This window comes from Macaca thibetana, chromosome 3 (genome assembly GCF_024542745.1).
Source record: "Macaca thibetana thibetana isolate TM-01 chromosome 3, ASM2454274v1, whole genome shotgun sequence".
Lineage (NCBI taxonomy): Eukaryota > Metazoa > Chordata > Mammalia > Primates > Cercopithecidae > Macaca > Macaca thibetana.
Genome location: NC_065580.1, coordinates 146,209,278 through 146,225,514, shown reverse-complemented (window position 1 = coordinate 146,225,514; position 16,237 = coordinate 146,209,278). Strand labels below are relative to the sequence as shown.

The 16,237-nt window shown below is 49.7% G+C and overlaps 2 protein-coding genes across 29 annotated transcripts in view; one reads left to right on the top strand and one right to left on the bottom strand.

Moving 5' to 3' along the window:
• PRKAR1B (protein kinase cAMP-dependent type I regulatory subunit beta) overlaps positions 1-16,237 on the top strand; it is a 329,737-nt gene that overhangs the window by 32,462 nt on the left and 281,038 nt on the right. The window lies entirely within an intron of this gene.
• Positions 1-16,237, bottom strand: part of SUN1 (Sad1 and UNC84 domain containing 1) — a 160,355-nt gene that overhangs the window by 30,295 nt on the left and 113,823 nt on the right. For 10 of the 28 annotated variants that reach the window (XM_050784206.1, XM_050784207.1, XM_050784211.1 and 7 more), the window contains exons 2-5: positions 3,456-3,644; positions 1,828-2,012; positions 675-701; positions 380-559 (exon numbers count right to left, since the gene is read on the bottom strand). In XM_050784206.1, the coding sequence (XP_050640163.1) occupies positions 380-559; positions 675-701; positions 1,828-2,012; positions 3,456-3,571 (508 nt within the window). In that variant the 5' untranslated portion in view covers positions 3,572-3,644. The other 18 variants (XM_050784198.1, XM_050784202.1, XM_050784203.1 and 15 more) reach the window with 14 other exon arrangements.

Genomic DNA, 16,237 nt, shown 5'->3' with positions numbered 1-16,237 from the left:
ACAGAACCGACCAGAGCAACGTCCCAAAGCCATTCCTTCAGCACGCGTGAACATCCATGCTGCTTTGTACAAATCAGGGTGTGCATCTGAAAGTGACTGTAGTTTTAATAGTTTCGTTTACATAGAAACTTTCTTTTGCTCACATCAAGTCCAAATTTATAGAATTTCAAATACTTTTAGGTACACAATTACTAACCACATAAAACGTAAGCTGAAAGAGGACAGGCAGGATGACGCTGATTTGGGGTGTACTTCTTACACTTTCAAAGGATAATTTTAAGTCTCTAAGACAAATACTGCAGACACTGAGGCTTATAGAAAGGAAATACTAAATTTGGACAACACATCTTTTTTTGAGTTTTAAAGGACTGAGACTTACGTTTTTGATTCCTGTCCCTAGAATAAACTCTCGACACGGGCCCGGGGGCCGCGGGGTGCGCCGTGAGCACGTCCTTGCGCTCGGAGAGCATGCTGCAGTTGCTGCAGGAGAAGCCGTTGTGCGCGGTGGCAGCGGCGGCTCCCAAGTCCCCGTTTCCCTGAATGGCAGCTTTATTTCCACCTAAAGTTTTCAAACAGTAGATGGTAGATGGAACCTGTTTATCACAGTCTGCAGATACTTAACTAAAACTTCTATTTTGAAAAGTGTATGAAAGTAAAAGGACGAAAATAATTACCTTTAAGATCACCATCATCGTCAAGACCTAAAAAAAAAAAAAAAAAAAAAAAAAAAAAAAAAACACACACATTTTTGCTTTTGAGCTCAACTTATCAAATAAGAACAAAACCCATTTTAAAAATGTAAAGGTTACAATGGTTAATAAATCATTATGGCACTGGTCACGGTTCATTTCCTAAAATGCCTCCAGATAGATGCAGATACCATCTTCTGACTGAAGGTGAAAACTTGTCTTTGGAGAAAATACAGAGAGACGGCAGCACACACAGCACCTGGCCTAAGGAGGGAAGCAGAACATGAGGGAAGGAGGGGAATGCCCATCTTCTCACAGCCCGCTCAGTGAGGCACAAGCCTCAGCAGCAGATGCCTCTCCATTGCCTGGTAACCACTCTCACTAGTTGAGCAAAACAGAACAAACACGAGTATCAAGTCTTCTCAAAATTAGCACACACGATCTCTGGAACTAATCCGGATCTTCTAATTGTCTCAAACGGGCCAACCAGAACATAAACTGAACGAAGATGAGCGGCTGGGCATCCCTTACCACGCTTCCCTCTCCTTGCACAGCCTTGGGACCCCATGCTCTCCCCAGCCAGGCTGTGGCTCACACTGCCCAGACCCCACGTCAGCCAAGTCTGAGTGCCAATGCCTCACCCTGCAGCATTCTCTAACAACTCTCTAACCCTGGCTGCTTCATTGCTTAGAGCTTTCTTGGAAACACACTGGTACGTTTTTGGACTTTGTTCAAACATTCTACAAAAGTAATGCATTTATAAAAACAGAGTTTTAAGATTACTACCTGCTGCTTAATCTCCCCATTACAACTAGTCACTATACGTTAGCATAACCCAATGACAACCTGACAAGGTGCACATGGAAGCGGCTTCCAAGGAGCGTCCTGATCAAATTTGAGGACAAGCCTGAAACCTAACTGATGCTCCTCCCAACCAGTCATGCAGCAAACCGACAACCTGGCCACAGCCTCCCTCTCCCCAGCATAATCCGTGCAAACTGACAATGTGGCCACAGCCGCCCTCTCCCCAGCATAATCCCTGCAAACCAACAACCTGGCCATAGCCTCCCTCTCCCCAGCATAATCTGAGAGACATCCCAACCGTAGGTGGGGCGATCTGCATCTCCCAGGGACTCACCCCAGAAGTGGTCCACTGTGGTCTGTTCACGAATCCAAGACTCATCCAGTACAGGAGGCTGTCGAGTCACAGCATCCTGCAGGCTGTCAGTGCCGCTGTGGCTGACGCCAAAGGACGTGACCTGCCTTGACACGTGGTTGATACTAAAAGCTGATTTGTTTGTGCTTCTGCGCTGTTTCGCTGTTCTAAGAAGAAAAAAGACAGCAAGTTTATAGATCTTTTCCAGAAAATACAAAATGATTACATTTGACCAACACAAACTCTTCATCTGGGGATAAACACAGCATTTTAAGGCAAGCCCTTTTCTTATGCCTTTTCCGCTGTAATGAATCAATTGTTAATATAAAAAAGGAATTTTTAAGCTGGGATCCAAGAACTCCCTCTAAAATTGTAAACACAAAATAGTTTCCAGGTTATTTTGGGCACCATGACCCCAAAGTGGTTAAAAGCTAAAATAAACTAAAAATAAAAAAGGCCGGAAAATAAAAAAACTGTGATTTATAAATGTAATCCTCCCCTTTTCTAAAAGCGATTTCTAAGTTGCTGGTAAAGATGGAATTGTATGAAGTACAGCAAGAATAGGTGGTCACAGGCCGGGCGTGGTGGCTCACGCCTGTCATCCCAGCACTTTGGGAGGCCAGGGCAGGCGGATCACCTGAGGTCGGGAGTTTAAGACCAGCCTGACCAACATGGAGAAACCCTGTCTCTACTAAAAATACAAAATTAGCTGGGCGTGGTGGCGGACGCCTGTAATCCTAGCTACTCGGGAGGCTGAGGTGGGAGAATCACTTGAACCGGGGAGGCGGAGGTTGTGGTGAGCCGAGATAGCGCCATTGCACTCCAGCCTGGGGAACAAGAGCGAAACTCGGTCTCAAAAAAAAAAAAAAAAAAAAAAAAAGGCAGGGCGCGGTGGCTCATGCCTATAATCCCAGCACTTTGGGAGACCAAGGTGGGCGGATCACAAGGTCAGGAGATTGAGACCATCCTGGCTAACAAAGTAAAACCCCGTCTCTACTAAAAATAAAAAAAAAAAAAAAAAAAAATTAGCCAGGCATGGTGGTGGGTGCCTGTAGTCCCAGCTACTCGGGAGGCTGAGGCAAGAGAATGGCGTGAACCCGGGAGGCAGAGCTTGCAGTGAGCCAAGATTGCACCACTGCACACCAGCCTGGGCGAGAGAGAGACTCCATCTCAAAAAAAAAAAGAAAAAAGAAAAAAGAAAAAAGAATGAACTGGACATGGAGATCGTCCACAACACCATGTGTAATCTGTAAGATTCCTTCCTCCTTAAACATGTGGTAGGACAGCTGTGGCTCAACTCCCACCACAGGACCACAAGCTTCCAGACCTGAGGGCTGGCACTGCACGTGGAGTGCACCAGTGAAGAGAACCTGAAACATGAACGGCAGAACATCAATACTAAACAACCCACGTAGATTCCAGAGTTCCTTTCAGTCTTTATTTACAGCAACACTGTCACTTTATATGGCGGGTTTGTGTGTCTGTACACGCGTGCACACACATATCCTTATGCTCAAGAGACAGGGTGTGGCTTTACAGACCAAAAAGTATGGAAGCTCAGTTTTAACTGGTGTTAGAGATCAGACAGACAACAAGAGGGCGATGCTCACCTGGCCGCTCGGTTCTTGAGGGAGACAGCACTGCTGGCACCGCCGTCGGCACCCACAGCCTCACCATCCCCCAGGGTACATGCTGTCGTGGCCAGGCGCAAACTACGGCGGGACATCCGTGGAGAATCAAATACGGGGTCCAATTTGTGCTCAGTCTCAAAATCCAGGGCATCTGAAGAATAACTGGAACTAGAAGGAAAAAAACTAATCAAAGATAAAGCAGTGCTTATAGCCCCCATTCTGAAACAAAATGAACAAATCATAAACTGAGAGTGCAATGTATTGTGGATTTTCAAGAGCAACTATTACTGGGTGACAACCTCACTCTAATGCAAACGTATGGTGGCAGAGGTCAGCCAGCATCGGCTCCTGACATCTGCCCCAGCCACTCTCCCTTCACATCAGACGTAGGTCAGCACATTCCCAGATGCTGGGACCTAGCGTCTACAACTCACCCTAAGAACTGCTTGAGGGCATATGCTAGAGCCCTGAGCCCCCACCTACGTCCTCGCTATAAACACATCAGTGTGTGTTTCCCAGTCAACACTACGCGGACATAAGATTTAATCCAATACACCAGTGCATATAAAATGAATCCACGCAGGAGAGGAGGCCAAGTGACCGAGTCGTCAATGCTCCCCTTCTAAATTTAGAATTTATCTAAAGGCTTGAGACAAATTTAAAACTGCTTTGAGCCTGTGACCAAAAGAAAGACACTTCCAATACCTTCCATATAATTATTCAATTAATGTAATTAAATAAAAAGATGAGCCAGGCACGGGGTTCACGCCTGCAATCCCAGCACTTTGGGAGGCCTAGGCAGGAGGATTGCGTGAGCCTGGGAGTTTGAGGCTGCAGTGAGCTATGACTGTGCCACTGCACTCCAGCCTGGGTAGCAGAGCAAGACCTTGTCATACGTTCATGACCAACAGTAAGTTAATACGAACTGCTTCGAGTTGCCACACACAATTTAAGAAGAGGTTCTTTAATTCAGAGGCTGAGGTGGGAACGAGAGAGAGACTGCACTAAGCTATGCTGAACAGTGATGATGGGTATTAAGCTAGACAGAATTTCAGTATCATCTCAAGCAGGGTTTGTTTCTAGCAGAATATTTTACACAATTGTGATGCTAGTTTAAAAAAACAATCTGATTTCAAATCAGGACTTGTCAATTAGATATGGACCAAGACAATTACGACTTTCAATTCATCCGTTAACCTCTTTGACTTCTACCCTCCCACCACCACACTCAGCCTCTTGATCTAATTACTGGGTTTGAAGTCGAGATGAGATCCCTGCTTTCCAACACAAACTGGGAACACTTGCTGGTTTGGGTAGAAAGGGCGCTGGTGAGGGCCGGGTGCGGTGGCTCACGCCTGTAATCCCCCAGCACTTTGGGAGGCCGAGACGGGCGGATCACGAGGTCAGGAGATCGAGACCATCCTGGCTAACACAGTGAAACCCTGTCTCTACTAAAGATACAAAAAAATTAGCCGGACGTGGTGGCGGGCGCCTGTAGTCCCAGCTACTTGGGAGGCTGAGGCAGGAGAACGGCATGAACCCGAGGCGGAGCTTGCAGTGAGCCGAGATTGCACCACTGAGCTCTAGCCTGGGCGACAGAGCAAGACTCCGCCTCAAAAAAAAAAAAAAAAAAAAAAAAAGAAAGGGTGCTGGTGAGGAAGCCATGTGGAAGGACCCTCACGGCAGTGCTGTCACAGCAGCAAGACATGGGGACGCCACCCACGGAGGAACGGGCACGGGGACGCCGCCCGCAGGGGAACGGGCACGGGGATGCCACCCACAGGGGAACGGGCACGGGGACGCCACCCGCAGGGGAACGGGCATGGGGATGCCACCCACAGGGGAACGGGCACGGGGACGCCGCCCGCAGGGGAACAGGCACGGGGATGCCACCCACAGGGGAACGGGCAGGCAAACCAGGGCACATTCCAACTACACAATGCTGCAGGGCCATGAGAACACAGGGAGACCTGCACACGGTCACAGAAAGACTTCCAGGTACACTGGTCGACAAAAAAACCCTAGCACCATCCTATCTATGTTAGAATAAACGACAAAATACCACCACGTACCCATCCACACACAGACGTGTAAAAGCATGAGAGGATCTTCATGCTGGCTACCACAGCCAGTCAAAGCATCTTCACCCTGAGCTGTACCGCACCAGACTCCTCATCAAGGTAAGGAAGCCATGCTTAAAAGTCAGGGAGGGAAGAGACGAGGGGAAAGGAAGGAGGGCGGGAGGGACCGGGAATTCCACGGCTTTGAGTTCAAAGACTAAAATTTCAAGTGCCAACAGAAAGCAGGCACCCAAGTGAGGAAAGCTCCTGAGTCTCAGCCATTCAACCACAGCATCAGATAAGCTCAGGGTCCCTTCCAGCCTCCCTCATCCACGGCATCAGGTGAGCTCAGTGTCCCTTCCAGTCCCAGCACCCACGATTCCATCAGCATCACAGCTCAGGTGCAGTTCAGGAATGTCACAAGCCACCTCTGCTCGCCAGCCTAGGCTGTCAACCCAGCCACCATCCGTATCATGGTTCCTACAGACAGGTGTGCCCAGGGCCCTGCAGGAGGACACCAGCGTCCAGGGGAGACAGGAGGACACGGATGCTGGCCCAGCACCATCCCAGGACACAACGCAGCCCAGTAGGCTACAGTATTACAGCACTTTATTACCTTTTCTACAATGTTTGGGGGAACACAGAATTTCAAATGGAGGTGTCCAGTCTAGGATTAGAGAGAATTAAGTGACATAACAAGGAGACAGGACTGACGAAAACCCTGAAGATAACTTGGAGATCTCACCTGTAAGAACATCAAGTTTTAATGTCTTTCTCTCATTAGTTATGCACTGTTCTTTCAAAAATCTGTTATTTAGATGTACTTTGTAGGGCAGGTGCTGGACCCACAGCACCTGCCCAACAAAGGCACACAAGGTTAACTCAGCTCAGGTGTGCCAGACCGAAAGGTGCACAGTCCACGTGTCTGAGACTTCTGAGCTTCAGACCGCTGCTCACGGAGCGTGATGGCGGTGCCCTGACACCAACTCAAATCGCGGACTGCTGCCCGCCCTCGCTCTTCCGGCCGCGGACCCCTGCCCGCCCCAGCACTTCCGGCCGCGGACCCCTGCCCGCCCCCGCTCTTCCGGCCGCGGATCCCTGCCCGCCCCCGCTCTTCCGGCCGCAGACCCCTGCCCGCCCCCGCTCTTCAGAGCCTCTGTGACCGGGGCCTCAGCTCACAAGGGTTCCTCAGTCTGCTGTCCTGCCGCCCCAGTGGCCTGGCACTCTCCCTGCCAGGACTGGGTGGGCCCGAATGCTTTCTCTCAAGTTTCCCCATGTTGCAGGTGCGAGTGCGTCATGATCTGCGGTCCCCAGGTCCTCAGGCCATCCATGTGTTGGGGGCCATGTGTGCCCAGCCCTCAGTGGCCTTCTCAGACCCCCTCCATAGCCCCATGTCTGACGTCACCATCTCTTCCCTCCACCTCTCGGTCTCTGTCGGGAAGGCCCTACATTTTTCTTCCCAGAAAAGCCAGATGCCATCAGAAAACTGCCTCCTCCTCGACCCCGCCCATCCTTTCCCTCTGCAGGGGTTAACTGTATGTGTCAACTTGACTGGGCCTTGGGCGCTCAGATATTTGCTCCAACATTATTCTGAGTGTATCTGTGAGGGTGTTTCTGGAGGACAGTAACATTCCAATCAAAATCAAAACACTGGGAAAGCAGACTGTCCTCCAATCAGCTGAAGGCCTGGACAGAACAGGAAGGCTTTAGTAAGAAGGAGCTCCTCCTGCCGGACAGCCTGGAGCTGGAACACCAGCTGCTTCCTGCCTTCAGACTCAAAACGGAACATCAGCTCTTCCAGGGTCTTGAGCCTGCCCACCTTCAAACTGAAACTATACTGTGGTTCTCCTGGGTCTCGGGCCTCTGGACTTGGCCTGGAACTTACACCATCGGCTGCTCTGAGTCTCCACTTGCCAACTCAACCTGAAGATCTTGGGCCTTGCCAGCCTCCATGAGCCAATTCCACATAATCAATCTCTTCCTATGAATGTACTCATACGTTCACTCATGTTCTACCCTGACGCACCCTTCCTGCCTGCTGCGATGGAAGAGGAATCCCGAGCCAAGCCTGCATGCTCTGGATGGAGTTTCTCCTGCCCTCCTCTCTCTGTAGGAGACCCTTCCTCGTTCTCCTACATCTTCAGCTTCTCTCTACTGGCTCCTGACCACCAGCATCTAGACACACGCTTGGCTCACCCCATGGTAAAAAACAAACAATTTCCACTCAGAGCCAGGCCTCTCCACCTCCCCCAGCAGCCGACTGGTTGTAGCCCCGGCCAGTCTCCGCTCGTTCCTTGCCTGGTGGAGGCTCTGAAGCAGCTTCCGCCAGGCCCCCCGACCTCCATGGATGAGTCACCCCATCTTCCTGACCTACAGCAGCATCTGCCCCTGCTGGCAAGTCCCCCCTTCTGGAAACTCTCTTCTTCTGGCTTCCACAACCAATACCCCCGTGAGCGGCTGGATGGTGGGACCCTCACGTCTCCAGCGCCCCTGGTTCTGAGCGTGGGCAGCAGCACGTCAGGTCCGAGGGCTCTGGGAAGCATCCTCTGCTGACCCTGAAGCTCAAGGCCACCATCGCCAATGGCTGGATTTTACTGCGGCTGGGTTCAGCTGCCATCATCAATCACCCTCAGCGCTATCAGAGGAGACACACCAGACAGCACAGACTCAAGATGGTGACAGGGAGCTACATCCCGTAACACCATCTGTCACAGAGTCACGCCAATAAAGAAATAAACCAAAAAATGACCGCACTTCCAGACTTAACTACCAGTTGACAAGAATTACAGATTGAGACTTAAGAGGGAAATCACCCAATGTAACATGAGGATCCTGTTTAGGCTAATTTTAAAAAAGTTAATTGTGAAAGAGAAAATTCAAAGATCTGGGATATTGGAACACTGACTAAATACATTAAGAACCCCTTTAAATGACTGGGATGACAGTGGTATTTGGGTTATTTTAAATATATCTTTTTTTTTTTTTTTTTTTTTTGAGATGGAGTCTCGCTCTGTCGCCCAGGCTGGAGAGCAGTAGCACGATCTTGGCTCACTGCAAGCTCCACCTCCCAGGTTCACACCATTCTCCTGCCTCAGCCTCACTAGTAGCTGGGACTGAAGGCGCCGCCACCATGCCCAGCTAATTTTTCGTATTTTTAGTAGAGAGGGGGTTTAACCATGTTAGCCAGGATGGTCTCATCTCCTGACCTCATGATCCGCCCGCCTCAGCCTCCCAAAGTGCTGGGATTACAGGCGTCAGCCACCATGCCCGGCCAAATATACCATTATCTTTCAGAGACTGGCTTTAAATAATCCAGTGAAGTTCCAGGGGAACGTGGGAGGAAGTGTTCGGGCCCACCCTGTCCCAGCAGGGAGAGTGCCAGGCCACTGGTGCAGCAGGACGGCTGGCTGGAAACCCGTGAGCTGAAGCACTGGTCACAGAGGCTCCAAAGTGCTGGGTGGGGGCGGAAAACCCGTATGCATCACTGTCGAAGCCAGTCGCCGGCAAATAGGCTTGTCACTGTTCTCTCAACGTGCATATTGTCATTTTCCAAAAGAGAAAAAAAAATTATTTTATTTACTTTTTTGAGACGGTGTCCCACACCATCTCCCAGGCTGAAGTGCAGTGGTGCAATCTCGGCTCGCTGCAACCCCCACCTCCCAGGTTCAAGCGATTCTCCTGCCTCAGCCTCCCGAGTAGCTGGGATTATAGGCATGCGCCACCACACCCAGCTAATTTTTGTATTTTTAGTAGACACGGAGTTTCGCCACGTTGGTCAGGCTGGTCTCAAACTCTTGACCTCAAGTGATCCACCCACCTCGACCTCCCAAAGTGCTGGGATTACAGGCGTGAGCCACTGTGCCTGGCCCCCAAAAGAGAAAAAAATTTTAATTAAAGAAAGTGAGTAGCCGGGCGCGGTGGCTCAAGCCTGTAATCCCAGCACTTTGGGAGGCCGAGACGGGCGGATCACGAGGTCAGGAGATCGAGACCATCCTGGCTAACACGGTGAAACCCCGTCTCTACTAAAAATACAAAAATCTAGCCGGGCGAGGTGGCGGGCGCCTGTAGTCCCAGCTGCTCGGGAGGCTGAGGCAGGAGAATGGCGTAAACCCGGGAGGCGGAGCTTGCAGTGAGCTGAGATCCGGCCACTGCAGTCCAGCCTGGGCAACAGAGCAAGACTCCATCTCAAAAAAAAAAAAAAAAAAAAAAAAGAGAGTGAGTAGCCAGGATGCTGGAAGATCTTTTCAGTGTTTACTGAAATTGCTAAGAATCAAGATGAGGGTAGTGACGGAGACAGAAAGCCATCAGGAACAGCCGCTCCACCTTCCGACTATGCAGGGAGGGCTGAAAGACAAGGAGAACTTTCAGAGAAGAGGCCAGGGCTACGAGGAGCCTAAGGAAAGGAAAAAGAGAAGAGCGTAAGGACCCAGTGTAAGGTTGGTCAGCTGAGGTGGCAAGAGTTGCGGAGGCCAGCCCAGGACCAGGTGGACCCAGGCACTGATGTCCAGACCAGCCCTGAGGCCCCCGCCTCCAGTTTCCGGCTGTGCGCCACAGGCCTCGACTCATGCAAGGCGGCTGGTCCTTCCCTCTGGTCCTGATCCAGAGCTGGGCCTCCCCAAAGCACTCTGGCCATCTCCTGGACAACCCCCGACCTCTATCCTACAGCAACCTCAGAGAGCATCCCCCCCTTTAAAACCTTTCAGGGGTTCCCAGTGCCCGGGAGTCCAAATTCCCAGCCCAGCCTACACCACTCCAGCCAGCCCCTGCCCACCAAGAGTCCAAATTCCCAGCCCAGCCTACACCATCCGGCCAGCCCCTGCCCACCAAGAATCTAAATTCCCAGCCCAGCCTACACCACTCCTGCCAGCCCCTGCCCACCTTCCCCCTGCATTTCCCAGTCCAGCTGCCACAGAGGTCTGCCCACAGGTCTCACTGAAGAAAGGCTGTGAATTTCAATGAAGTTAAGTGTTGCTCTCCCAAAGTAGAGAAACACACACAGACATTTTTAAAACTCTATTTAAAATAGGTCAGAAAAGCAACAATAAATGACCATAAATCACTGTTTCATGCTGCACGGTCTGAAGGAAGGAGCAGTCTCCCTGAGCTGGCCTACCCGTTCTGTTCTAACCAACACAGGACTTTTACAAAACAGAGTGTGTTGCTATGGAAGTGTGATGTGACCTAGAATTGTGAATTAAAAACTCAATCATCAAATGTGAGATCTGACTAATGCTGGTAAGAAGTATTTTTCTTAAAATATTTTCTAATTTTCTTACAGTTTCAATTACATTTTCACTCTTTAGAAGATAAGCCACTGAGACCGGGCGTGGTGGTTCATGCCTGTAATCCCAGCACTTTGGGAGGCTGAGGCGGGCAGATCACCTGAGGTCAGGAGTTTGAGATCAGCCTGGCCAACATGGTGAAACCCCATTTCTACTAACAACAGAAAAATTAGCCGGGCATGGTGGCCGCATGTCTGTAATCCCAGCTACTCCAGAGGCTGAGGCAGGAGAACTGCTTGAATCCAGGAGGTGGATGCTGCAGTGAGCCAAGATTGCACCACTGCCCTCCAGCCTGGGTGACAGGGTGAGACTCTGTCTCCAAAAAAAAAAAAAAAAAAAAAAAAAAAAGACAAGCCTCTGAAAAAATTACACAAGCATTTTCCTGGTGCCTTAAACATCTGCTTGGGTACACAAGTTTTTCGACCTGCTGATCAAATCCTGGCCTGTTTCGTTGTATATTTTCCCTTGGCGCTAACCCGTAATTTCATCAAACGCAAGCTTCATTTCAGTCACCCTTTCTACCTGGTAAACTGAAAACACAAGGGGCAGGGCCAGCACCTCTTCAGACTCAAACGTCTCTCGGTTTGAGTGGATCAGAATATGAATAAAAGCAGAAAACTCAGCCTCAGACAAAAGTTGTGTTCTTGAAACCTTGAGCTTCAACACTCTTCTATGATGCTTCCTTTCAAATGGGAAATAATTTTCCAGGTTACTTCTGTTAACTCAAAAATACCAAGCCACTGATACACATCACAAACCCCAGCCATCACCACAGAGACTTCTCCGGATCACCACCGCCTGGGTGTGGTTGAAGCCAGCACGCCATGTGTGATGACTAACCACCCAGTCACCAGGATAAACAGATTCGGAAACGCAGCTTTCAAAACCACCCTAAAGCCGTAAGATACAGTTTACCATTTTTTTTCACCTTCAAAATATAGCATGCAGTCAGCAGTACTATCGAGTTCCTGCTAAGGTCCACGCCACCGCGGCAGCGATTGGGCATCACAAGGCCAGGCCCCCACGTGCAGGTGCACACTCACCTGAGCGCATACGTGTAGCCCGTGTTCTCCGGCACACACTGGGGAGGACTGTACATGTGAAGCCGAGAAAAATCCATGTTCACCACTTCAAACCATACTGCAGAGGGCAGGAAAGAAATGCAGAGTGTTTAACGAGCGGGAAATCCAGGGCAGTCCTGTCTTAGTCAACCTGAGCCGCCTACATGCAACTCAACTCAGGTCACCATCAAAACTCCCAGGCAACACAGCCAGCGGCAGTGTTTTCTAAACAGAGGAGACAAGTGTTTCCATAGTCACAAGCCCAGGAACACTGCTGGCTTATCTAGTCCCCTAATATAGCCTGAGAAAAAGACCTGGGGAGCCCTGAAGTGACTGACTCATGAAAACGGGGGCACCTTCCAAGAAACACAGAGAAACTCAGAGCGCTCTTCAAGATGTTTCTAAATCCTCTGTGTCAAAATGTTCTCAGTCTTTTGAAATCAGCTTTTATTTTATTAACTAAAAGAGAACTACCTGCTACTCCGTGGTCAAGCAGCAGCATACACGTTCCTAGATGGCTGAAGCTCTCACAAGCATCTCGGAATCAGAAAAGAAACTGCAGGGTGAGTAATAAAAAAGTTTAAGGCACTATTTACCTTTTTTCCTCACCAAAAACCAGGTTATTTTTTAGGTTAGAAAGTGGTGAGTGTATTGTTTCTCAGGCTGTCCTCTAGATTTCTTTGGAATGACTCACACCTTCCTCTGGCTAAAAATATTCACATGCACACGCCCTGCCTTTTTAAGAAGTCTTCATAGTAGCAACGTGAGTCCTAGTTGGCTGTTGAAATATCTGAGGAAGATATAACTAAAAGAACATCCTGGACAAAACATACTTTTGTACAAATGACTGAGCTCCATATACCAAGCCAAAAGTACTTTAATTCATACTACTTTCTTTGAAATAAAGTACCACAGAAATAAAGACCACTGTTTACATGTAAAAATTGTACTACACCTATAAGTATGGACAAGCATGACGAAACTTCTGCATTTCAAAACACGTTTCAAAATTCTTCAGTTCTTTCCAGGGACACCCAGCCCAGTACCCGACCCAGAACACAGGCTCGGCAAGTACAATTCACACTTGTTTGGCATTCTATGAACTTACGCTTCAACAGCTTTTTGCAAATACAACTGTGATCACTTAATCCACGTAATAGTTAATATCTGTTTAACTCTCTCTCCCCCACTTGTCTACCTACTTTAACCAACACCTAAATCTAGATTCAGTCCACGTGCAGAGGAGCCCGGCACAGGAGCAGGGCCTTGGTCTGGATCCAATGTAGGCTACGCTCCCCCTACACACCATGCCTGGGCTCCTGAGGTGCACAGGTCTGGTCCGGCAGCCTCTGCAGCACCCAGCCCCACCCAGCAGCAATGCAACAATGGGCTCTGCCTGCACTGCCAAGCAACAACCCAAGGCTGGGCTCGGCGAATGCCCACTCCCGCTCCCACCCTGGGGGACACGGGGCTAACTCAGTGTTTCTACGGACGCCCGCTCCTGCTCCTGCCCTGGGTGGGGGGACACTCCTGCCCTGGGTGGGGGGACACGGGGCTAACTGAGTAATGCTATGGATGCCCACTCCTGCTCAGATGTTGGGCTAATTTAGCAGTAAGTCCGTTAGGACAGCCAGGCCAGAGAAAAGGAAAGCAAGGAAGACTGGCATGGTAGGGAAAAGAGGTCACACTCCAGGTTCAGCAGGTGCTGAGGGAAGTACAGATGTGGAGAGTCTGTGATTACAGACCCTTAATCTATCTTCATCACTCTGATTTCACTTTTATAATCACGTGAATTTTAAGTTTACGCTCCCCGGTGAAATGCATCTGTGTATAAAACGCGCGGAATCTATCACTTTCTCTATTTCCTAACACGTTGAAATGAGGAAACAGGGCACCTTACCCCCCCGATGCAGTCCTGGCCTAACGACACCTGTCCAGGATCAAGGGAAGTGTCCTGGCCGTTACCTCTCAGCTGAGAAAATAACCCCACCCTGACAAGCGCCGAAGGCCAGGCTCATGCCAAGCAGAACCTCGCGAGGCAGCGGCAGCAGAGGCTGTGACAATGTGCCCCGGTGTCCCCAAGGCAGGTGCTCCGCGCTCTCCCACATGCGCCACAGGCCTGCTGCCAGGTGAGAGGCTCCCAGAGTTCTCCAACTCCCCTCCCCGCCCTGCAGTCTCATTCACTCCCTCCTTCCTCCTTCCCCCTTAACAGACCACAACATGGATCAGGAAGATTTTAAACTTCATCCTTAGTCCTTTACGACACCAAGTATTAAATTATAGGATAAACTAAAATGAAGTCAAAAAAGGATTAAATGAAACTGCGCACCTCTGGCAATGCCTGACAGGTGACAAGCACTCAGGCATCAGCTGCGGTTATTTTGAGGAGTAAAGCGATAGGACCGATGTTTTAAACTTTAAAAAAGAACAGTTATTTTTCTTCTGGGTGTGCAATTCCTGAAACGAAAGATTTGTTCACCCTGCCCTAAATGAAAGGCAGAGGTTCACCGATGAGCCCCACAGCTGGGACTCAGCCAGCAGGCGGGAGCCCCCAGCCCTTGCAGAGCTGGCCGGCACACCTGCAGGCAAAAGCATGGTTCTGAGACCAGCTCTACTGACCGCCAAAGAGTACTCCGCGTTTTCACAATACTGTTCCCAGTCTCCATTACATCCCTGCTAATTAAAACCGAAATGTAACATGAGAGCCTTCCTATGTAAAGAGGAGGCTGCCTTGGTCGCCTGTCTGAGAGACTCAAGGGAGATGTGTTTTGTGTTTATAATCTGATCTGTAACCACACAGTAAGTGAAAAATGGACCCAGGATGTTTTCAATGGCATCAGAAGAACCTGGAAAGAATCTGAAGTTGACATTCTGCATAGAGGTGCTGTCTTCAGGCGTAACACTCCTGCCAGCATCTGTGTCTCCCTGGCTGCCCTGCCCTGAGTGTCACGCCTGGCATGGCCTTGTGAGAGTTGTGTTCTGCACAAGTGTGTGTCCCCTGGCCTGGTGGAAAGAGACAGACTAACTGGTACCCAGCTTTGTGCAGGACGCTGAGATAGGAGCTGGGTGTCAGAAAGCCCTGGGTGTGGGTTCTCAGGCTGGCCGGCTCAGCACAGTGTGCACAGAGGGGAGTGTGGGAAGATCCCTGATGGTCCTCCTATGAGATGGCTTCTGCAAGATGGATGGGTGGAGACCCATCGACACCAGAAAGGCCCACACCTTAGGAGATGGCGGCCAGGAGTGCCTGTCACCCAGACGAAGTCTCTCCCTTTTATCTTGTGCTTGCTGGTGGCCAAGAGAGCTTACAAGTTCACAAACAGAGGAAAAGTAGAGAGAATCTGTTTAGATTGCAAACTTTGGTTTCAAACCTATGGCTTTGGTTTCTTTACAAATATATACATCCAGCCGGGCACAGTGGCTCACGCCTGTAATCCCAGCACTTTGGGAGGCAGAGGCAGGCAGATCACCTGAAGTCAGGAGTTCAAGGCTAGTGGGGTCAACATGGTGAAACCCCTCCTCTACTAAAAATGCAAAAATCAGCCGGGTGTGGTGGTACATGCTTGTAATCCCAGCTACTCGGGAGGCTGAGGCATGAGAATCACTTGAACCCAGGAGGCGCAGGTTGCAGTGAGCCAAGATTTCAGTGCATTCCAGCCTGGGCGACAAAGTGAGACTCCAACTCAAAAAAAAACAAAAAAACAAAAAACTAGGTGAGATTCTTAAGTTATACTAGGTTTCTATTTTAATACCATTTACCTTTTACAGTATATAAATTATACTATATGGTAGACATGAAAATATACAGCTCAGTTTTTCTTTCTTGAATGCTTCGGTAAAAAATGGATTTTAGATTTTAGTCCTACTCTCCCTATCATTTGAGTCTACTATTCAGAAAGTCTGCACTAATCTAGTAATAATTCAGAGAACGTGGTTGAAAAATCTTCATGTAAAGCTGAAAACGGAACAAAACTAAATGGGTCTGGCCAGGCATAGTGGCTCACGCCTATAATTCCAGCACTCTGGGAGGCCAAGGCGGGCAGGCTGATCACTTGAGGTTAGGAATTGGAGACCAGCCTGGCCAATATGGCCCGTCTCTAGCAAAACTACAAAAATTAGCCAGGCGTGGTGGCACGTATCCATAGTCCCAGCTACTTGGAAGGCTGAGGCATGAGAATCGCTTGAACCTGGGAGGCGGAAGTTGCTTGTGAGAGTTGCCACACGAGTGTGTGTCCCCTGGCCTGGTGGAAGGAGACAGACTAACTGGTACCCAGCTTTGTGCACGACGCTGAGATAGGAGCTGGGCATCAGAAAGCCCTGGGGGTGGGTTCTCAGGCTGGCCGGCTCAGCACAGGTGTGCA